Source organism: Camellia sinensis, chromosome 14 (genome assembly GCF_055761805.1).
Source record: "Camellia sinensis isolate YWXY chromosome 14, ASM5576180v1, whole genome shotgun sequence".
NCBI classification, from domain to species: Eukaryota; Viridiplantae; Streptophyta; class Magnoliopsida; order Ericales; family Theaceae; genus Camellia; species Camellia sinensis.
Window position 1 is genome coordinate 50724527 of NC_138974.1, and position 24637 is coordinate 50749163.

General features: G+C 33.8%; 3 protein-coding genes and 1 pseudogene across 3 annotated transcripts; 3 read left to right on the forward strand and 1 right to left on the reverse strand.

Annotated features, from left to right (window-relative positions):
• Nucleotides 1–6719: 6719 nt before the first annotated feature.
• On the forward strand, nt 6720–10792 carry LOC114289572 (CHD3-type chromatin-remodeling factor PICKLE-like). Its single transcript, XM_082904851.1, has 4 exons — nt 6720–6875; nt 9517–9649; nt 10230–10303; nt 10422–10792. Exons 1-4 carry the CDS (start codon nt 6720–6722, stop codon nt 10662–10664), a joined length of 606 nt encoding a protein of 201 aa, XP_082760977.1. The 3' UTR covers nt 10665–10792.
• A 187-nt stretch (nt 10793–10979) lies between these two features.
• LOC114289582 (uncharacterized) lies at nt 10980–12155 on the forward strand. The gene is made up of 4 exons (XM_082906923.1): nt 10980–11172; nt 11264–11463; nt 11948–12014; nt 12097–12155. The coding sequence occupies exons 1-4, from the start codon at nt 11020–11022 to the stop codon at nt 12136–12138; spliced, it is 462 nt and encodes a 153-aa protein (XP_082763049.1). The 5' UTR covers nt 10980–11019; the 3' UTR covers nt 12139–12155.
• Nucleotides 12156–15620: 3465 nt separating this feature from the next.
• LOC145806970 (putative mitochondrial protein AtMg00820 pseudogene) lies at nt 15621–15935 on the reverse strand (annotated as a pseudogene).
• A 7145-nt stretch (nt 15936–23080) lies between these two features.
• Nucleotides 23081–24074, forward strand: AIR12 (auxin-induced in root cultures-like protein). The gene has a single exon (XM_028233302.2). The coding sequence runs from the start codon at nt 23154–23156 to the stop codon at nt 23916–23918; it is 765 nt and encodes a 254-aa protein (XP_028089103.2). The 5' UTR covers nt 23081–23153; the 3' UTR covers nt 23919–24074.
• The last annotated feature ends 563 nt before the right edge of the window (nt 24075–24637 follow it).

Sequence of the window (24637 nt, forward strand, 5' to 3'; positions counted from 1 at the left end):
TTTTTTTAAGATCCACAACCAAAGCTAAATTTTTTCAATCTTTTTCTTTTGGTTTTTTTTTTTTAATTTTTTTAAGGTTCACAATTTTTTTTTTTTTTTAAGGATTCACAACCAAACCTAAATATACATTCAATCTTATTTTATTTTATTTGGCTCAACAATAAAATCAAATATAGATTAATTAACATTGTCACATTATTCTTGTCAAATTTTAGACATATCTAGAATTTTTTAAATTTATTTAAAAAAATTAAGGACACTGTCTAATGCAGGTTTCGATTTGCTTTTCTATGTTATTTTATTTTGTTATGTATTGTAATTTTCAAAATGGTTTGCTTGTTCTGAAATTTCAATTAATGAGTATGAATTTATTTGTTTTATGTTATCACACAATTTATACAACATATATATATATATATATATATATATGAATGCATTTGAAAATAAGGAAATTGTAGAGAATCGAAACAAGCATGAGTCGTAATTGGTTAGAAAGCATGGGTACAAAGATTTATTTGCTGGAAAAATAAAAAGGGAATACAAAATCTTACCAAATAATTTTATTAAAAATAAAAGAATTTTTCTTAGTTATGAACAGATTTAACTGAAATCAACTTGTTTCCCAATGTTATGCTTCATTTATTTAGATAGAAAATATTTTTTAATGAAAAATATTTTTTATAAAAAAAATTTAATTTTTTTTTTTTTATTTGGTGGTGGTGGTGGTGATGGAACGAAGGTGAAAGTAGAGATTGTGACATAGTGGTGGGGTGATGGCGGCAGTGATGATAATAGTGGCTATGGTGATGGTAGTGTGGTAGTGAAGGTGAGAATAGTGGTGATGGTGTTGTGAAATTAGTAAAAATTTAATTGAAAAAATATTTTTTGTTTTTTAAAAGTAACAAACAACAAAATTCGTAGGGGACTAAAGGAAGATGATGAAGGATGGATTGGGTGTGGTAAGGCATAAATATCTTAAAATGAGTGGTTTAGATTTGTTAAAAGGTATAATTAGATTTTGGATAAATTAAAATGAATGGTTCAAATTTGCTAAGAGAAAGATGGTTTAATGTCTAAAATGTCCGTGGCTAAGAGATCAACAAACAATTCCTAATTTATGCCCTAATACAATTTAATATGAGTCTTATAACACTTTCTTCAGACAGGTTTTTTCACATTTTATTTCTTCAAACAGGCTCTTATAACATTGGAAACAGGTTCTTATAACATGTAGGGGAGAGAGTGAGAGAGACAGAGATGGTTGTAATTTTTTTTTTTAATCTTCCACGTTCTTCCACATTTTTTTTTTCAATTACTAAAACCTATTTGATTGTCTCAAAATTATATATTTGATTATTATAAAACAAACTTTTTAGTTAATTAATTAATGTGTATTTGATTTTGTTGTTGAACCAAATAAAATAAAATAAGATTGAATGTATTAGCTTTTGTTGTGAACCTTAAAAAAAAAAAAAAATTGTTAACATTAAATATATTAAAAAAGAAAGAAAAATGATTAAAGGTATATTTAGCTAAAACCTTAATAAAAAAAAATGTTGTTAACATTAAATATATTTAAAAAAAAAAAGAAAAAAGATTGAAGGTATATTTAGCTTTTGTTGTGAACCTTAAAAAAAAAAAAAAGAAGTTGCTGCTAACATTAAATATAAAAAATAAAAATAAAATAAAAATGGGGATTAAAGTGGGTTGGGGAAAATCCAAACCCATTAAGAAATGGGGAGGGTGGTACCCATGGGAAATGGGGAATGGGGAATGAGAAAAATTTATTATAGGAGAATGTGGATGTGGAATTAATATCTACCCCATTAACCCTCATTGCCATCCCTAATAATCTGTTCAACTTAAGATGTTACTAATCGTCTGAAGGGACGTCCGACTAACATCCGATTGGTTGACCGATCAACTGGCCAAGTATATATTTTTTTTAAAACATGTTGGGCAACACATTTTGAATATTAATATTTAATATTTTTATATTTTTTGTTAAGTAAAAATCATATTTTATATTTATTTTACATAAAAATAATTTAACAGTCTCCACATTAACAACTATCATCAAAACAAATATAATTTTACTGGCTAAGTTTGGCAACTCAAAAATAATCCATCTTTTTATTTTTTTCATCACATCACCTCTCTACTTTTCTGAACATCTTTTCATAAAAAGACAAAAAATACACTTATTTAAGTCATTCTAAATAACTCATTAATCTCCTTACTATTAATATCCTTCAATCTACCCTTGAAAACAAAAAGGGACACTTCAATATTTTTAATAAGAAGTACGAAATTCTTCGGTTAATAGACGGTGAGATTTATTTTCAAATTAGTCATGTTGTTGAGCCAGAGACTAAGGTCAAATTTGACATATTTTAAATAATTTATCTTTTTTTATTATATCGTCCCTCTATTTTTTTGTACATCTTTTTATAAAAAGACAAAAAATATATTTATTTAAATCCTTCAAGCAACTCCTAAGTTATCAAAAGAAAACTATAGATACGAAGTTGTAATGGGGCCTGACGGAAGCCAATAATGGATACGAACTTGTTATCACTAGCTATAAGGGTGGCGGAGGAGGAGGTAGAGAGAGAGACCCTACACCGACCCATGACAATTGCAAAATGCCTGCAAACAAAATGCTGTTTGCTTCTCTTCTCTTCTCTTCTCTCCTATTTGAATTATCAGTGTCAATATGCTTTACAGCTTTCAACCTTTGTTTTGTGCACACGCTAAAAAAATCCAACAGAATATTACAGTGCTAGCTACATGTTAATTATTGGATTTGAAAGAGTTGATATGATGGCATAGTTGGGACAGCATGATTAAAACCAAAAACCTAACCGGAGATCTTAAATGGGAGCATAGCTTGCCTCTCGTCTTTAAACAGATTGAACGGTGTTATTCGGTTTATAAAGATTCATTATAGGTTTCATTTTAATAATTCGAACCGTTTAATATGTAGGACTTGTCGAGTAGTATCTACTTGTAAAAAATCAAGTTGATCGGATATCGATGACTATGTGATCATATCAATTTTGTATTAAAAAAATATACAGTAAACAAATTAACGATTGACAAAAAATTGATAGAATGAGATAGCTATAAATATCCGATCAATGTGATTTTTACAAGCATATAATACTTAATAAGTTCTACATATTAAACGGTTCAAATTATCAAAACGAGACCGATGATAAATCTTCACAACCGAACAACACTGTCTATTCTGATTAAAGACAGAAGGCAAGCTGCTCTCATCTTAAATTAATTACCAAAGCAAAGGTAGTAATTTGCTACTATTGCATTTTCACTACGAATGCTAGGGACTGTCTCATATTGCTTTTATAAGTAATCTAAAATTAGGCTTTGTTTGGCGTAAAGTGTTTGTACTAAAATAGTCACAAAAAAATAAAATATGTTAAAAAATTAATAAAATAAAATGTCATATTCAAATTATAATCATTTTATTTTTTTTTCTCTTGTAAAAGTTTAAAAAGTCAAAAAATTTATCTCAATAAGGCTTTTTAACTCTAAATTAAAATAGTTAAAAAATTAAAAAGTTAATCCATATCCCAAACGAAGGCTTAATATAATTTCTTTTACTTTTTGCCAATTAGTTTTATATTGAATTACTTCAAAATTATAACAAGATACTGGATCTTGGGTGTCTCTCATGGATTAAGGTTTCTTCTAGGGTCTATCTCTCTTGTGAATGATTGTACTGCATATGCGAAGTGTGATTTGTCTTGTGTTGCTTAACTTTTTTTTTTTTTAAGGTCCGAGGCGGCGCTTCTTTGTGGAGATCATTAAGGTGTCCTGTTAGCTGTTTTGAGCGACGAGACTATAACTTGGGAATTTGCCCTGACTTCCCAAGACAAGTTCCGCTTAAGTCAAGATTACTGCGGGGAAGCATTGAACCCATACTCAAGACTACTGCGGGGAAGCATTGAACCCATACTTCCCAAGACAAGTTCCGCTTAAGTCAAGACTACTGCGGGGAAGCATTGAACCACTTTGCCCTGACTTCCCAAGACAAGTTCCGCTTAAGTCAAGACTACTGCGGGGAAGCATTGAACCCATACCAAGTGCCTTTGCCCTGACTTCCCAAGACAAGTTCCGCTTAAGTCAAGACTACTGCGGGGAAGCATTGAACCCATACCAAGTGCTGGTTAGACAACTTGAGATCCAACCTCCTAACCAACTGTGCTACACCTAGGAAATTAGCCCAAGGAAGATTTGAACTCATGACCTGAAGACTTAATCTCCATGTTCTTACCACAAGGCCACCCACCCATTACTATAGTTTAGAGTCCTTTTTTCATTATTTATTACTTAATTTTGTTTTGAATATCTATAAAATTCTAATAAAGAAAAATATTGTTAAAAAAAAACAACAACAATACACGTTATGCACTGATTGTCTAAAAATTTCTCTTACGGACATAAAAAATTATTTGTTATTTTCACATTATTAATAAAAACGTTCAAACCATCTTTTTATTCATTACATAGTAACATCAGATAATAGTGAAATCAAATGAATTATAATAAAATAAAAAAATTAATACAATAAATCACTTATAACAAAAATAAAGAAGTAGAGAAATTTGAAATCCTAGCTTTCTATTAAGGCGAAATGATGTTAATAGGTTTAGGCCCTCCGGCTTTGACTCTAGCAGATCCAGATTCTTCGAACAATGACACAATTTGTCAATGGAGTGAGTAACCAACAATAATATATGGTAGAGGACTGTTCCCTGGGCATTGTTCGGTTTTTGCTTAAAAAAACCAGAGTTTACTTATTTTAACAAAAATAAATAAATATAAAATGACAGCTTGGTTTCAATTGTTTACAAATAAATAAATAAAATTCACTTTATTTTCCTTAACTCACAATGTGTGGTAATTTTTCAATTTTTTTTTGTTGTCTTTAATGAATTTTTTTAAAAAGTATTACTTTTTTAAATCCTTCTTATCTAAAAGAATCTAAAAGTTATTAAAAAAAATAATAAATAAATAAATAAATAAACAAATAAAATATTCCAAAACCACGTCAACTTTCAAAACAAACAAAAATATATTTTTTTAAACAGTTATCAAACACATGAATTTTTTCAATAATAATTTTATCTTAAATTTTTTATAAATAAATACTAACTTCAATAATAATTTTTAAACAGTTAAATAAACCACTTGTCAAATCATATTGGCGGGTGCTTTTGGTGAGCATTGCAAAAAACACTTTCTTCCCGGAAACTACTAGCTCAAAGACTCTGACCACCTTTATTCCCGCACCAAAAATAAGTCTGAAATATTGTGTGATGGACACGACCCACATGGCTTAGGACAGTCAACTTACAATTGTCTAGGGCAGTTTAAATAGGTATTTAGGCCTCATTTAACAAGTGTTTTTTTTAGTTAAAAAATTAAAAAATTAAAATTAAAAAATTATTAAAAAATATGTTCTCAAACAAGGACTTAGTTACAGTTTATGTGGTGAAACTCAATAGCTGGCTTACCGAAGAATCCACATTGGTTTAGATCCTGTGACACTTAGATACTTGGCATGTAGGGAGTTAGTCACGTGATAGATAAAGATATTATATTCTGTTGGTTTTCAGAGGTAGAATGTAAGGATTAACACTACAGGAAAAATAAGAATTAATGGCGTTGATTTGGCGGCGTTTAAAAAAATGCCTCTGTTTCTAATATTTTACGGCGTTTTTTAAACGTCGCATTCTTATTGACTTAATACGACACCGTTTTAACTTCCGAAAACGCCTTCAAATGTTTTTTGCTTTTTTTTTTTTTTAACGTAAATAGCCTGTTCTCTCTCTCTCTCTCTCTCTCTCTCGCTCTCACTGTACCCTTGATTTCACTCTCTCTTGCTTCAAACCCTTTCGTTTATCTCGATTCAAACCCCTTCATTTATTAATCGATTAATCTGCAACCCTTCTCTTCAAGTATTCGATTCACCCCTTCGTTTATTCGATTCAAGTATTCGTAGATCGTCAATTCGCAGATCATAATGTGCCATCTCGAGTTCGTGTTCGAGATCGCAGGTCTTTCTTCGTGGTAAGTGTTGATCAGTGTCATCTCTATCTTCTCACATTCAAGTTCGATTGAAGATGATACTTACTGATGGAATCATTTGATTCAGGTATGCTAGGTTTTGTCTACTTTATAATTCTTAGATCAGATTGATTAAAAATCTGTTGATCGATTGAAGGTGATTTCGAAGTTCAACCTTCTTCAGCTCGGTGATTCAATCTCAGATTCATTCAGCGATTTCGAAGTTCTCTCTCGATTTCAAAGCTCGGTGATTTAATCTCAGATTCGTTCGGTGAGGAGAGTGAGTACCATCATCTACCAAGGTGAGCACCATCGCTTCAGAAAATCTCAAGCTCTATATATCTCTCTCTCTCACTCTCAAGTTCTTCCTTCCTGTCGATTCTTCTCCTAGGGTTTTCAATCAATGTTTTGAAGAATTTTAATCTCTGTTTTTTATTGATTAGTTTGGATTGATCAATCAGTGTTTTACACATCTCATTTATTTTTCCCCAGATCACCAGAACTGATTTTTCAACCAGTGTTTTTTATTTTTCACTCTCTGTTTTTTTATTACCCTGTTTTAAACCCTAAATTACCCTGGTTCAAAGTGACCTGTTAGATCTGGATACTATTGAACTAACAATATGTCTGTTTTCCAAGAATATTTTATTTTACTATTGAGTTCTTGTTGTCCTACCCAGATATTTGGCGGTGCGGGCTTTGCTTGTCTGCCATTGGGACTTATCTTTTCATTCTTTCGGCGTCCAAAAGCTGTTATCACTCGTTCACAGTATATTAAGGTACCTTTTGCATTGTGCTTTATGTATCCATATGAAATTACCTATTTATGCCTTTTGTATCAACGTAATGGTTATTTGCATGTTCAAGTTGATTATAGGCAATTGACTCGATAATTTGAGGAAGCAACTGAACTAGGTAAGAAGGCAAGAGAATTGAAGAAAGCAGCTGATGCGCTTCGTTAGGAGGAAGAGAGTGGCTCAAAGGGAAGGAAGTGGCGTAAAAATGTAAAGGCAGTAGAAAAGGTATTAACCTTTATCAGTATTGTTAGCTGAAGGGTGCCTTGCCATGGCTAAAAGGGAAGGTGCATGGTTTAAGTCCACCCTAAGACATATCAAGAAAATTGCTACATCTTATAATTTGGTGTACTTCAGCCCAAAGTTGGTTTTACAGATGATGTAGGGTCTAAGATACAATATGTTGGATTTGAATATCGTTTCTGAGATCTGTATAAGCTTCTTTTCTTCTGTTAAAATGTTTGCATCAGAAATTAATGTCATGAATCATGATCCAACTATAAGATTGTTTTCATTTAAGACATAACAATTGATAATTACAATTACAAGGTTTCCTGCTTTTTTTCCAATTGCTATTATATGCTTAGGGGCGTTTAGGGTTTGTAGAAATTACATCATTTTTTATGAAATTTGAAGTTTACATTGTTGGTTGACTTGTCTATGTATCCATGGTTAGATAGATTGGAATCGGGTACTGACTTATTCTTAACCTTGTAGGAGCTGCTTCTTCTGGAAGAAGATGTAAAGGCTTTAGAAGAGATGTATCCTCAAGGTGAAAAGGTGATGGTTTGAAATTTTTTTAATGTGCTGACCTACACATTTTTTCAAAAGCAGTTTTTGAGAATATGTTTTTTGAAAAAATTTCAATAAAACTAAAAACTAATTTGATGAAAGAAATGAAAAAATAAAAAGCACTCATCATTTTTATATGGTTTTATCTTTTTTTGGGTGTGGAAGTAATTTTTAAAAATTTGAAAATATTATTTTTGATGTTTCTTTTTGTCAAACTAATTTCTATTTGAAAAAAGAAAAAAGAAAAAGAAGAGAGATATGATTTTGTCTCCTGACTTTGCTGCTTGATTCATTCAGGCGGAGACTGCATGGGCCATGACTGTTCTTGGATACTTGGCCAAACTAGTGTTGGGGGTTTTAGGGTAAGTGTGAATTTTATGCATATCGTTAATTGTGATTTTGACAAACAAAATGTTATTTTGATTTCCTTGAAACTGTCATTTTTTGGGGTCTCTCCAGAAAATTTTTGATGAAAATTGTGTTATCACACCAAAAACATAAAAAACAAACAAAAGGAATTTAAAAACATTTCTTATGGATAACATATGGATGATGTTTAGTTTCTAGTTATTTGTTCTGGCCTTTAATTTTAAACGCAATGTATTTGGGGATAGGGATAGGGAGCTGGCTTTGATGTGTATGAAGTATTATATTTCTTATGGGGATATTATTGTTGGGTAAATATAAGATGATCTACATCTCTTTCGTGTTGATTCTATTTGCTTTCTCTATGTTTTATCATATGCGTTTCTCCTATACCTTACTTCACACTCCACTATTCGTTTGTTCTTGGCATTTAGTTTAGGTGTGAATAGAGTCCAAATTCTCTCTTTGGAGCATGAACAATCAAGAAAAGTTCTATGTTCTAACTGTATGGAAATTCCTTGAAAGCTGAAGGACCTTAAAGGCTGAAAGACCTTAAAGAAAAACATTGAAATGCAATTTTGATGGCACCGTTAATACACATTAATAACATTGGCAAATCACCTAATTAGTTTATGGTTCTCTCTTAGATGATTTTGTTTGAACGCTGTAGTTATTGAATTCTATAATGTATGCCAGTTTAATTCTAGTTATGACATGGAGATTTTGCTATGCTTCTAGCATATATTAGCATCAGAACTTCATGAGATATCAGAAAGCTCTGTGGCTGTGTTGGTTGCATTTAGTTGGGGATTTGAAAACTCGATTGTAGTGTTGTTCTTATCACAAGTGTGCCAAGGCAGTCGAGTGGCTGCGCTATTGCTCAGGACTTCAACCCCTACAGTTGTCATTTTCTTTTCTTCTTCCCTGCTTCCACAACCTGACTCTGTCAGCCCATATAGTAATTAGTTGAGTTGAGAGCTCCAGAGATGGTGAAATATACAGGGAAGACTCAATGGCTGAAACATTTCCAAGAGGAAATATTAGTTTGTCTTTTCCCTGGTGAGATTTTTCAAAAAGAATATTTGGAAAATTGGGGAAAAGTTAAGTTCATCTCTTTTCTTTTTCTTAACTCAATTGTGACATTGACGTAGCCGTAGGTGTAACAATTTAATCGCAACTGTTCAGCTAATTTTCAGAGTTCAAGAATGAGAGTGTGAACCCTGCTCTATTTCTATTAATTTAATCACAAACATCCTAATCTCTTTTGCTTTATGTTTGATTTTAAACCTATGAATTACTGGTTTGGCTTCTTTGTTTACTTCATTTCTATATCCACTGCAAAGTCTCTGTATGGTTCCATATGGAAGAGTTTGCAAAATAAGCTGTGTAAATTGCATTCTTAATTAACCACAATTAACTAACACTTCACTTTTTTGGTTTCTTTACTATTATTTTGTTGTTATTGTAGGGTGAGGAAAAAACAAATGTGGCTCCTAATGGAGAGCTGGAGACAGAAGCCAAGGTTGTAAATATACCAAGTTCATGCTCCATGGAATTTGATGCCCAAACTATGAATGATTTACCAGAAGTAGAAGTGATCCGTAAGTGTACTTGCCATTTCTTCAAGTTTTACTTTTGTGAATAAAAAATAATGGTTAACAACTCTCAGTTATTGAAGCTAAACATTAATGAATTTCTTCAAGCTGTAAAATTTTCTATATGCAATGCTAGTAGTACATCTTTGATTTGTAACAAAACATACATGTGTTGCTCTAAGGGCTTCACTCTTCTAGTATTACCAAAATATCAACTTATATAAAACTTAGACACATGTATTGCCATATTTGGTATTGGCTGATATATGGTGATTGTAATTGCAAAGGTGCTAGCAAATCCTGTGGCAAAATCCTGAAAAATATATGACCAACTCTAGAACATGAATCAGGTGTCTACAGGAGGTATTGTTGCATTTATGAGGTTCCTGGTTTTTGGTCAGGTTGTGTTTTAAGGTTGGAAGGTGAAATATGTTTGTTTTGGCGAGTTTGTGTTTAGTTTGAATGTAGACAACCAGTGGTTTTGAAATACTCGATATGTCTAGTTGCTTCAGAGCAAAATAAGATGTCAAAAGAACTCGGGCTCATTTAGGAAGCTACTATGGTGCGACCTTTTCTTTTTGTGCAGCTCCAGAAGAAGTTTCAGCTGTTGCTTGTGACGATAAACCAGATCGTTTGGAAATGGCTCAGCTTTATAATGAGGTAAAATCCCATTTATTACAGAATCAAATCATATATCTTACCTGATTTTGATGTCTATGAGAAGAAATATTATTCAGGAAATGATATGTCATCACTAAAGATTGTTTCTTAAATGTAGATGTGCAAAGTACTTGGACAAAATGCCAATGAATCGATGGAGGCATTTTTAGCAAACAAACCAGCAGGTTTCAAGTTGAAGAAGAATCTCCTTCCACTAGAGACCATCTATCAAGATATAAACAGAATCCTCTCTCCAGTTCAGCAGGATTCTTCTAGTATAGAACCTCAGATACAAAAAGCAGATTCACACTCGGAAATGCCAACTGAAATTGCAGGACCCAATTTGCTGTCAACACTGTAGGGAGACGAACACAAGTCTGGTCCAGAGGCAACAACAGTGAAGTCAGGCCCTGAAACAGAATGTAGTAATAGATCAACAATAGGGACAGATTTTGAAAAAAGAAAGAGTAATTCGCCTGCTTGTGAAGTTGTTCCTGCTGCTGCAGATTCATTTCCACCTCAGACTGAACGTATATGTTCAACCAATGGAACTGGAGATGATGTGGAAATGAAAGAGTTGTGTGATGCTGATTCAAGTGCCGATGAACCAACTGAAGAAAGAGCCGATAAATCGGACCCTGGGTCTTCTTATTCTCACGACAATAAAGCAGTTTGTGGAGCCGAGAAATAGTGTACAATTTGCATATAGATCTCTGATGGCCCCTTACTTGCCACAGAGTGGGGCTGGTGGTGGTGGCAGTCCATACTCTGAAGGCGGTGCTCTCTATGCCCTAGGCTTGATTCATGCAAACCATGGGGAGGGTATCAAACAATTTCTTCGTGATAGCCTATGCAGTACCAACGGAGAGGTGCTTGCTCTCTATAATCTATTGTTCGGTTACTTTTGTGCACCATGAATTTCTGTTATAATAGTGGTGTTGGAAACTTTGATTGGTGCAGGTTATTCAGCATGGTGCATGCTTGGGTCTGGGCTTACCTGAGGAGTCAGGTGATTCTCGGAGTGGACTTCACTTGTCTACCCCAAAGAGAATGGTTGTTTCTCCCTTGAAGAAGCACGAAATTAAGAAATTGGCAAGGAGGAGAAAAATTAAGAGATGGAGTACACTGGAAGAAGACACTTTGAGAACTGGCGTGCAGAAGTATGTGATTTTTTACATTTAATCTAGGGAAGGCCTTTCTAGAATTTCAATTTTATGTGAATATTAAATAAACTTTATATTTTTATTGTTCTATTAGTTTAATTATGTCAGATGTTTTTCCTAGGTAAAGATTGTATTCTTTTTGTATTTTATTTCTTTAAAAGAAAAAGAAGAAATAAATATTTGTAATTCCACATTGTATAGCATCACTTTTTTATATGTGCATGTGTTTGACCCTGAAATGCTGCACCAGTTTTACCACCCTAAGGGATATGAGTTAACCATTGGGGTGGAAAGTTCTGTCCTCTTCTTCTTCGAGGACTGTTTTCATGTCAACTTTTTCCCCTTACAAACACATTAATGTATACTAATTGGACGTTATTTTTCTTACTGTTTTCATGTCAACTGAGAGAATTAAATAATCAATGATATCTTCTAGGGTAATGTAAAGCTCCTCACTCATTTGTATTTATTTCTTTTGAAGGTTTCGTAGAGGGAACTGGAAGCTCATCTTAAATTCAGATCGTTACATATTTGAAGAGAGAATCGAGGTGAGAATTTTTTATGGTTGTGCCTTTTTTCTGCTTTAATATTATTTTTCTTTATGTTAACATAAGGGCTTCTTTTGTTTAGGTTGATTTGAAGGACAAGTGGAGAAATATGATATATTACTGACTCTTAAAAAAAGAAGATGGTCTGCAGTTTGTATAAACTCTTTACTTATCTAAAGAAGATGGTCTGCAGTTTGTATTATAGGAGGGTTCTTGCATGTTGATTGATTCTTCATAGTTTTCTACTCTACTTGATGGGTCTTCAAAAAGGAAAAAGAATATATTGATTGCTTGAATACAATGTTGGTGTATCAGATTTCTTCTTCTTCTTTTACTATTATTATTTATTTATAATTTATAATTTATAATTTTTTTTAAACTTTATACCAAATGTGTTATGTGATGGATAGATGAGAGTGTAATCATGTTACTAATCGGTATAATAACATGTCAAGAGCCTTATTATTTTATTTTAATTTTGTTTTCAAACTTAGTTTATTTATTATTTTTATAAACATCAATTATTAGTTCTTAATAATTGTTTATGATAGGTTTTTTTTTCAACCATATAAAATTAGCACAACGTTAAAAATAAAAAAAATAAAAATAAAGGCTATGGCGGCGTTTTTTGAACGTCACTATATCTCTACTCCAACGGTTAGATTTTTAAAATGTATAAATATCTTTAACGGCGTTTCCAAAACGTCGCTAAATGTCATAGTGACGTCACAATACAATTAGTAGGACATTTGGCGGCGTTTTCAAAAACGCCGCCTATAATAATATAACGACGTTTTTCAAACGCCATAAAGCTATAGTGACGGCCGCGTCGTCGGCGTTTGGTACTAAACGTCACAAAAATAATTAGCGGCGTTTTTAATACCTATAGCGGCGTTAACGCCGCTAAAAATCGATTTTCCAGCAGTGTAATAGTGAGGGAATTGTTAGTGAGGGAATTAAGTAAAATTGTATTTATTTTGATAATAGATGTTAGTACAGGAATTTTTAAATTATTTTTATATAAAATAATAAAACAAATAAAAAATACAAAAAATAAACATTAATATTAAAAAAAATGCCTAACATGTAAAAAAATTAAAAAAATTAAAAAAAATTCTAATCCCCTCACTATTTTTCTAATACCACCTCCACCTCCACCTTCTCCATCCCAATCCCCCTTTCAACCTCCATCTTAATTCCCTCCATCCTAATCCCACCCTCTACACCCCAAAACAAACCGAGCCCTACAGAGTTATTGAACCCAGGCATAAAGTATTAAGGCCAAGTTTGGCATACTTGAAAAAAGACAAAAAGTCAAAAAGTCACTATTCTATTTAAGTCACATCATCTTATTTAAGTCACATCACCTCTCTAACACATCATTTTAAACCCAACCCAAACCCAACCCATATTTCATAAAAAGTCAAAAAGTGCACTTATTTAAATCATCCCAAACAACCCCTAAGGATATCATGGCATTAAATGCAACAAGACCTCTCGCCCCCGGTTATGGTGAAACTGCCATGGCCGACGACAAGTAGACCTTAGATTTTCGGCCAATAAAATAGCTTGAATGGACAAAGAAATGATTGGGAAAAGATACAAGGAAGCTCGTAAAAGAATGTTAACAATAGCAAGTAATACTCTATCTCTCGATCTCTCTCACTACTTCTCGATCATTTCTAATCTAACTTGATCGTCAGAGTGTCTACAAAGAGAAACCACTCCAATCTTGGTACCTCCCCACTGGACCTTTTGTAGGTACGCCTCAAGAAGGTGAAGGCCAGCAGACCCGCCAAAGACGTGGACCAGTTCGACCCATCCTTCATTGACAAAGTTGCATTATCATTATGTAATTGTCTACGTCTGATTAATTGTGTCTTATAATCTTCCAAAATTATTCTTATATTTTGGGCAATGTCAATACCATGTTCCAAGAAGAATAGGCAATTACTCCACACCACCTTCTTCTTTTTTTCTTTGTGCAAACAATAATTTATTTTTCGGTTAATAAATAAGATTATAATAAAAGAGTCATAATCGATCAATTCAAATTATAAACTTCTAACTTTCTCACTATTTTAATGAATAACTATATAAACTATTAAGTCAAGTGTCTTATCGTACTCTTCACTCACTTAAGCTATATAAAGAAGATTAAGACTCAATTGAATTGAATGAATTATTACAAAGTTCAGTATCTATTTATACAAGAATTAGATCAGCTAACCTAACCATAACTAACAAACTAACTACTGAATCTAACTATAGTTAAGTGCTAACAAACTATCTACAACTAACTGACTGCATGTGTATGGGCTGCAATTGTAACTGTGGCTGAGATTGCAGTAGCTCATGCTTAGTCTTGGCAAATGAAGACTCAGGTTGCTCAGATGACTTAGCAAGATGTGATGGCTGAGGTGGTTTATTAGTCCCCCGCAAACTAACAGGGCTAGGAAGAACAGTGAGTTTGGACTGAAGATATTGAAATCGAGAAATAGATAAGGGCTTTGTGAAAATATCAGCAATTTGGTCAGTGGTGGAGATATAGCTAATGTTGAGCTTCTTGGCTGCGACCCTTTCCTTAACAAAGTGATAGTCAACCTCGATGTGCTTGGTACGAGCATGGAAAACAGGATTTTTAGTCATGGCAATAGCAGAGAGATTATCACACCAAAGAGTAGGTGTAGGAACAGTGATATAAAGCTCTGCTAAGAGCATACCATGCCAGCTAAGCTCGAAGGAAGTCTAAGCCAAAGCCTTGTATTCTGCTTTAGAGGAAGACCTGGACACTGTTGGCTGTTTCTTAGCAGTCCACGCAATCAAGTTAAGGCCAAGATGAACATAGTAGCCAGTGGTGTATCGTCTATCAATTGGATTGCCAGCCCAATCAAAATCAGAGAAAGCATTAAGGATAAGAGGACCATTGGAAAAATGAAGACCATAATCCAAAGTACCCTTAAGATATCGTAGTAATCTCTTGACAATAACAAAATGAGTATTGGAAGGAGATTGCATGAACTGACAAGCATGGTTTACTGCAAAGGCCAGATCAGGCCTAGTAATAGTCATATATTGAAGTGCACCAACCAAACTACGATAAAGAGATGGATGAGAAAAGGGTAGATCATCAGTGGAAGAAGAAGAAGAATGCTTAGTAGCCATAGGAGAAGAGTATAGCTTACAAGAACTCATGCCAGCTTTAACTAAAATTTCTGAAGCATATTTATGCTGAGAAAGAACATAACCAGTGGATGTGGGAGCAACTGAAATGCCAAGAAAGTAGTTGATGAAGCCAAGCTCTTTCATAGAAAAAGCAGAATGCATTGCTTGAACAAGAGTTTGAATATATAGAGAATCACTTCTTGTGAGGAGAATATCATCTACATATATGAGTAGAATGGTAATGGATGTGGAGGTTTTCTTAACAAATAAAGAGTAGTCATATTGGCTAGGAATGAAATCCTGAGTGAGGAGCAAATTAGAGTAGGTAGAGAACCAAGCTCTTGGAGCTTGCTTCAATCCATAAAGGGCCTTCTTGAGTTTGCAGACAAAGGATGGTTGATTGGACTGAACAAAGCTTGGTGATTGATGCATATAAACCTCTTATTCAAGAATTCCATGGAGAAAAGCATTAGAAATGTCCATTTGCTTGATAGACCGATTGAAATGAAGAGTAACGCAGAATAGAATACGAATGGTAGGTTGTTTGGCTATAGGACTGAAGGTTTCATGATAGTCCACCATTTCAGTTTGAAGAAAACCCTTAGCTACCAACTGAGCCTTGTACTTAGCTATGGAGCCATCTGAATTTTTCTTAAGTTTGAAGACCCATTTACAACCAATTGCTTGCTTATCAGAAGGTAAAGGAACAAAGGTCCAAGTGTCTTGCCTCTGAAGTGCCTCATATTCATCAACCATGGCAGCTTGCCAAGCAGGAGAAAAAAGAGCCTATTGATAAGTTTGGGGCTCAACAAGGTCTACAGAAAACAAGCAAATAAGAAGATGGAAGGCTAGTCTTGGATCTGGTAAGCATATGGTGAGTATTGGAAAAAGCAAGAGGTGAAAGATTAACAAAGACAGAAGTGATGGGAATTTGATAAAAGAGATCAGAGGAAATAAGGGGATGAGAATCTTTAGCAGTTGGAGGAACTGCAGGATTGGGCAAAGAAACAGGAATTGCAGAACTGACTAGAGGAACAGCAGTAGAACTGTCTGAAGATGAAGAATGACTAGAAGAGTAGGAGAAAGGAGCTGAACAAGATTGCTGAGACTGAGAAGAAGCCCAAAAAAAATTATGCAAATGAGAAACAAATGAGGAGGATGACGAAAAAGATGTAGTCTGAAAAGGAAACAACTGCTCATCAAAGATCACATGTCTAGAAGTATAGAATTTTCCTGTTTGAGGATCAAGACATCTGTATCCTTTAGTAAAAGGTTGATAGCCTATAAAAACACAAGGAACAGACTTTGGCTGAAGCTTATGAAAGGTGTAGGGCCTTAACCATGGATAACATCTACAACCAAAAGTCCTTAAGAAAGAATAATCAGGTTTATGTTTGAATAGAACTTCATAAGGAGTAAGCTGATTAAGCTTGAGAGTAGGATGTCTATTAACAAGAAACACAGCAGTGGTAAGAGTATCCACCCAATAAGACAAAGGAAAAGATGAGTGATGCATAAGAGTGATGGTAGTCTCAATGAGATGCTTATGTTTCCTTTCTGCGTCTTTATTTTGAGCAGGTGTATGAGGACATCTCAACTGATGTTCAATGCTTTTTTGGTGGAGAAACACTTGGAATTCTTTACTAAGATATTCATCTCCATTGTCACTTCGTAAAATCTGAAGTTTGGTACTAAATTGAGTTTCCACAAAAGCTTTAAACTCAAGAAATTTAGTAAAAACCTCACTCTTGTAATGAAAAGGGAAAAGCCAGGTAAATTTGCTATAATCATCTATAAACAAGACATTGTATTTAAAACCTGAAACTGAAGGGGAGAAAGGACTCCATACATTAGTGTGAATAAGGGTCAATAGAGGACAAACCTCGTTACTAGTTTGATAATGCATCACAGTTGTAAAGACAGATGGAGACAGAGTTGCTGTTAAACAACTTAGGATATATGCATCAATTGTGAGCCACTGAGTATGACTTAGATTCAGAATTTCATGAGTGCTTCAATCTAACACAACCGGCGGAGGACAAATTTCAGATCCATCAACATATCCAATAAGCTTTGTTGGCTTTAATATGTTTTGCATCTGACTCTTCTATACTATATAATTGCTTGAATTAAGTTTTGTGGAAACAAAAGCATTATGTTGTGTTTGGTTGGAGGATTTGGGGAGGGATTTGGAAAGGGAAAGGGAAAAGGTGTGTGAAACTAGGTGAAATATAGGAATGTTTTATTCACATTTCACCTACCTTTTCCATTTCCCTTTCCAAATCCCTCCCCAAATCCCCTAACCAAACACAGCATTAAGGTTTGAAATCAGCAATGTGAGATTTGGACGTAGAACAGAGGATTGTGAAGAAGAACATGTTGAAGCTATGGTGGTTGAATCAGTAGTAGCCATTGAAATTGCTTGCTGCAAAGATCGAAGCTCAGAAGAGCAAAGGCTCTGATACAATAAAGAAGATTAAGACTCAATTGAATTGAATGAATTATTACAGAGTTCAGTATCTATTTATACAAGAATTAAATCAGCTAATCTAACCATAACTAACAAACTAACTATTGAACTTAAGTATAGTTAAGTGTTAACAAACTATCTACAACTAACTAACTAATCTGCACGTGTATGGGCTGCAGTTGTAACTGTGGTTGAGATTGCAACAACTCATGTTTAGACTTGGCACATAAAGACTCAAGTTGCTCAGATGACTTGGCAAGCTGTGATGGCCGAGGTGGTTTATCACTACACTTTTTGTACATTAAAATTGACTTTATTTCTCTAACAATTTGGTTCGTCATTTTTTTCACTTATTTTTTTTTCACACACAAAGCCCATCAAGAAATGAGAGGGGGTAAGGAAGGGTCTACCAAGTCTGGACATGTGGAATAAGTTTAAAGCACCCTACATAGTGTTTACTTTTGTTCCCACATGGCTTTTTGGAAACTCCGTAAAGTCTAAATGCGTTTAAACCATTTTAATTGACCCTTCCCTTTCACTGTTCTCTCCTTTTCTTTTTCTTTTTTGAAAAAAATAAAATAAAATAAACCATTCCAATCATCTGTTTATTTTGAAGGAATGGCTATGTAATAATAAAGGTGAATGCCCCCAAGAGATGTGGTCTTAGATCTCAAACATTTACTTACACCAAGTAGCGTAAAGCCCATGAAGTTTGCGTTTGCAATTTCGTCATAATCTTAGCTCTCTCTAGTCAAATGCTAAATTACCTAATCACTTAAAAAAAATAATTAAAAAAAAAGGAAGCAAAGTTAAAAAGCAGCCGGCCACCAACCATCGAGCAAGTATTTTGGTGACTGCTTCAAGTCCTCCATATTGGACCACCAGGGTTGGTGGCCTGGTGGAAGGACGCAGCATGTTCCCCAGCCGAGACTCAGGTTTGATTCCTGGGAGGGAGTTGTTTGTTATCTCTACGGAGAGCTCGCCCTTTACTCCTCTCGTTCCTGGGCTCTGCTGCGGCGTGTGTCTGCCCTCCACTGGTGCCTTGGTGGTGGGTCCCTCACTTGGTGAGGGTTAATTCCTGGCTGGCAACCGGTTACCCCGGGGCCAGGACCCACAGGGGCCATGATGACACCACAGAGCCCTTTTTTTTTATGATAAAAAAAAAAAAAAAGTCCTCCATATTGGAAGCCACGTTAAGGCAATCAAAACTATAAATTTTTTATTCTTACATAAAATTTATATAAAAAAAATCACAAAAATAAAGTGTCATTGTCAATTTTTGTAATAATAAAAATTATGAGTGTCTTGTCTTAAAAATTAAAAGTCTAAAATGAGATATATCATTGCAAAAATATGTATCAAATTTTTATTTTTATATCTTCAATCCTCTATGAAAACAAATATCAAGTTGATTATCCGAATCAACTTGATGATTTAGAGAGTTTCCAAGAGTATTGTTAGGCTTTCAAGGATTGTTTTAATAATTTGAATCATTTATTATATATGTGATTACTACTTTGATGTCTTGAAACTTTCTTTCTCTTTATGTCAAGTGTCCAATTTTCTATTCACAAAAAAATATATATATATAAAATAAAAATAGAGAAAAGAGTATGACTTGAACTTAAGATCACAAATTTGATAAACAAGACTTTGATCATGAATTGCATACGACATATAACAAATATTTTATTTGTTTATTTATTTATTTAACTTACACACGTATTACACACGTATTGTGTATACCAATCACTAATACTATTATAAAACGGAAGCTAAATGAGAGGGTAATTTTGAGTGAAAATTGGGCCGAGCTATGAGACAGACTTTATGGCCCAAAGTATGACGGACTGAGTAAGAAGGGCCGAAAAGTTACTCAGGCCCAAGGGAGATAAAGTTACTCCGGCCAAAAGAGATGAAGTTACTTCGGCTCGTGAATTGTTAAGCTACTTCGGTCCGGGGGCAACTTGAAGTTAGACCGGTCTTGAAGGAACATCGTTCTTGAATTTATACCGGCTTTAGAGGTATACCGGTTTTGGAGTTACACCGGTCGAAGAGTCGTTGGTTCGGTCCAAGCACACCATGAGTTGAACAGGTGAGAGCCGAGATAAGGAAATATAAGCGGAAGGGCCGAACTAAGGATAGTTCGGCTTACTTTGTGGCTCAGCATAGCTAGGTTTATCTCGGTCGAATGGTAGTTCGGCCATGGTGAAAACCATCCCACTTGGTTTAAGCAGTGGGAGGTGTAAAAGGATAAGCATTATCCTTTAGGAGTATGAATCTTAGGAGGACTCTGCATGGAGAGATAAAAGTCCTACTATGATTGTGCCATTCGAAACCTATAAAAGCTCACAAATATCACCTTGGAGGAGGTAACATAACACCACATACAATTTTGCTTCCTGAATACATTGAGCTTTGTCTATTTGTCAAGTTATCTGACTTAGGCATCGGAGAGGTTTCCGGCACACACCCGCCGGCTAGCTCACGTTTGTGTTTTCAGGTGACAAAGCGACGTCGTACGGAGAAGCATGGACTTAGTCAACAGGATTATACGAGGAGAATTATTTCTTCCCCGTACACTAAACTTGTTGTGAATGTCACAAAATTTCAACTTCCAAAAAAACCGTCGGGAGCAATTTTGGAATTGCCAAGTTGCAACCTCATCAATTAAGTTGGTATTGACACCTTTTGTGTACCATAATTTTTATTTGAAAATAGATCCAAACAACATTATATTTTTACATGTAAATTTTTTTTTTTAACTTTTGTTTTTTCATAATTTTTTTTTTCGACTTGTACACACATGATGTGTGTTCAACCACTAAAAAAAAATAAAAAATAAAGAAATAAAAATTGATATAATTAAACTATAAATATTAAATTGATGTAAATTTTTTTTTTATTGAAAATTGATAAAAATTTTATATTTTAAACATTTAAGAGTACAATTTTCCAAAAATATAAAAAGAAATAATTGTCCAACACAATTAGGGGTGTGCGCGGTGCGGGTCGGTGCGGTTTGAGAGAAAAATAGAAACTGTATGGCGGGTGGCGGATTGATAAAAGTGTCACTAGAATTTGCCATTTTCCTTATCAAAAACCGGCGGTTCGGTTGGCAAATAATAACGGATTTGCCTTGGCGGTTCGGGCGGATTGGCGGTTTATAAAAAATATAATTCAAATTACAAAACTTAAATCAAAGAGTAAAAAAAAGACGAGAGATACCGTGATGTTAAGCATCTTGCGAAGCTTTCTTCTGATGCAGTAAGTGTAGCAACAACATGATAATATCAACGACTGTGACATCAGTTCATTACAAGCATCTGTGGAAGCTACAATGATCAAATACAATACATAAAATTAATATCATTCAAGGTTTACAATATATTGAAAATCTTTACTGTTGAAAAGTATTTAGATTGAAAAGTGAGCTGATGCAAGTTTGTAACATGGCCAGAAAAAAAAAAAAAAAAAAAAGATTGAAAAGTAAATTGGAATCCAACTTTATTTTGGATTACTGACATCTTGAATTCCCCTCGAGCAGTAATGTAATACTATATTTTAAGGTATAGAACAACAAGCAAACTTAAGTAAAAAAAAAAATTTAGAATCTTATAAAGCATGATTTAATAGCGGTGCGGGTCGGTGCGGTTTGGAAGAAAAATAGAAATCGGCGGATTAATAAAAGTGTCACTAGAATTTGCCACTTTTTTTACCAAAAATCGACGATTCGATTGACAAATAATAACAAATTTACCTTGGCGGTGCGGTTCTGCAACGTCAACATAACAAAAAAGCATTACTTTCCGCTGCCAGGATTCGAACCTGGAATAATCTCAAAGCCGAGTTTGTAAATTGAGCTATAGCGGATCTTATGACAAAACCAACAATACAATAATATTTTAAACTAAAAAACTAACGTTTTAAGTGATCTTTATTTTATTTTTATTTTTGTATCGGGACTAAAGTATGTCTGTACCTTTAAATTTTTGTCTAGTTATTATTAAAAGTAGCAACTCAGATTATGTTCAAATTTTGGCAACTTCTCCTTACATGTCCTTTTTTAATTTTTATTTTATTACTTGAAATATAATAATAATAATAAAAATAGATAATTAATTAGAGTATGACTTGAACTTTAAACCTTTAAATTAATAAATAAGACTTTTAACTTTTACATAATATATCATATATAATAAAAGTTTAGTTTTATTTTTAATTATTTTAATGGTACACACATCACGTGTGTTAATCCTTAATTCATCTTATATGACTCTTTTAACAAGACTATTCATGCAACAAAATAAAGTTAATCAGACAGCTATAGTTACATTATCGAATCATTATTTATTTATTAAAATAAAATGAATAACCAGTATAATTATGAAAAATAGTTGTTCAATCGGTTTGAGCTTTTGCATAATTAATTTTCTCAAAAGGGTTGGATACCTGCCTTCCTATCCCAAAGCAGTATTGGATGGCACGGTTTAATCCCATAGCACTGATCATAAAAATCGTTTATCGTTACCTTCGGTCAAAATTTGAGAAAAGTCCAACATTTTTAAAAAAAAGAGTCTTATTATAACTTTTTTTGTTTAAATAATCAAGACTCAACCACATTAAACTATTAGAAATCCAAAAAAATTCAACCAATTATGACATGTACTCCGAACGTGAATGATTTCATAACTGTTCATTTTCCCTAATGTTACGTTTGTATTGTGATTTTGTATTTTTGTATAGAATTTTGTGAAAAAAAACAATGGAAAAAAAGAAAATAATCAGCCAAAAACAGTACATGAAGCAACAACTAAGAACACGCATTTGTCCCACACGCTTGACAATTTCTTTAATTCACATTGTATGAGTGACCTGCGACTTTCTACTCTTCTTCTGCCCCCGTTCAAAGCATTCACAAAGCTCAAATTGAATTGCCTTGTGTTGTTGAAAAAGTTATAAATACTCCGTTATTCGAATTTTATATTTAATATAATTAATAAAAAAAATAAAATTTATAACTAATCTTATATATAATAATAAAATTATTTAAATTATTAATTAAAATAAATTTATAATATTATTAAAAATTATTAATTTAATTGATAATTTATTAATAAAATGAGTATAAAATTAAAATTTTAAAAAATAAAATATAATTTTAAAATCACATAACACAAATTATATTTTAAGCAAACTTGGTAAGGTTTATTTGTAATTTATCCACCTTTTAGTTGGCATATAAAAACTTTGGTCAAACCATAAGGAACTGCTTAACCCAATCTTATAGCGCCACGTCATTAGACTCATTTCACTTTCTGACGCGTCGTTCCACAATTGGCTACTTATAACTCCGTCAATTCCCAAAATGCCACACTCTATCCGTCTCTCCAACTCCACTACTCTCCACTTCCCTTCTATAAAATTCCCCAAAATTAGAACTCCCCCACGCCACACTTCCTCCCTAGCTAATCTTTAGCTTCTCTTCTCTGTCTCTCTCTAAAATGGCAGGTCTTCAACTTCCGGCTCTGGTTCTAGGCTTCTCAGTCATGTTTATGCTAATCTCACCCTCACAGTCACTCACATGTACCTCACAAAACTTCACAAACAGCAAGCTCTACACTAACTGCACAGACCTACCTTCCTTAAGGGCCTACCTCCACTGGACCTACAACCCAACCAACTCCTCCCTCTCCATCGCCTTCATCGCTCCTCCGGCCAAACCGGACGGTTGGATCGCCTGGGCCCTCAACCCCACCGGAGCCGGCATGGCCGGCGCACAGGCTCTCGTCGCCTTCAAGCAATCCAACGGCTCGATGTCAGTCAACACCTACAATATCAGCTCCTACAGCTCCATCGTCCAATCGAAGATCGCCTTCGAAGTCCCCGATAAGAGCGCCGAGTACTCCAACGGAACGATGAAGATCTTCGCGACTCTCACATTGCCGGCGAATAGCTCGTCGATGAATCAGATTTGGCAGGTCGGCGGCTCGGTTACCAACGGTTTTCCGGACAAGCACGAGTTTCGGCCGGCGAATCTGAACGCTAAGGCGACTTTGGCTTTGGTGAAGGCAACTTCACAAAGTAACGGTACGACTCCGGCTGGGACTACGAGTAGCACTGAGTCTCCGGCGCCGAGTCCGACGAGTGGAACGACGACTCCGGGAGGATCGGGCAGTGCTGACAACGGAGCGATCTCGATGATCGGAAACAGGAACTTCGTGTTTTTTGTGATCTGTTTTGTAGCAAGTTTTGTGCTTGGTTTTTAGATTAGTATGATCATAATAATGTAATTTTTTTTCCTCACACTCTTTTAGCAGTCAGAGGACGATTATTGGTTTGGACGGCAATAAGAGTTTTTTTTTTAAAAAAAAAAGATTATTATAAATATAATTTGAGTAAATCTCTTAAAATTTCAATTTCAACTGGGGTAGTCAAATTCATTGCTAATGTTCTTCTTCTTCTTCTTCTTTTTATTATTATTATTATTATTATTTTTCTCATTTTGGCTGATATTTTTGCTGGAGTTGTTTATACCCATACTTCCGTTTGTCAATTATAAATTTTAGTTAAAAAGTCACTATAAATTATCACAATTTTTTTTTTTAATTTTTTACATATATTTTTATAAAAAATTAAAAAATTATTAAAATAACTTATTGTCAAACTATTCATAATTTGGTTTGTAGCCCTTTGTTTCTAATATAGAGAGAAATATATCTAGTAAAATATATATATATATATATTAACGAATAGTCTTTTTTCTTAAAAAAATGGACTCCCAACATATGTAATAAAGTAATGCTGATCCATATATTTTTTATGTCTAATTTTCTATTTGATTTATGTGTTTATGGGGATTCAAATCCTCTTCATTATAATCATGGGGTGTTTTAAAAAATTAGTAAAAAGTTAATTTTTGATTTTTTACTAAGTTTTTTAGCTTTTTAAAAAGTGATTTGGGAAGTTGATAAAAAATTGACTTTTT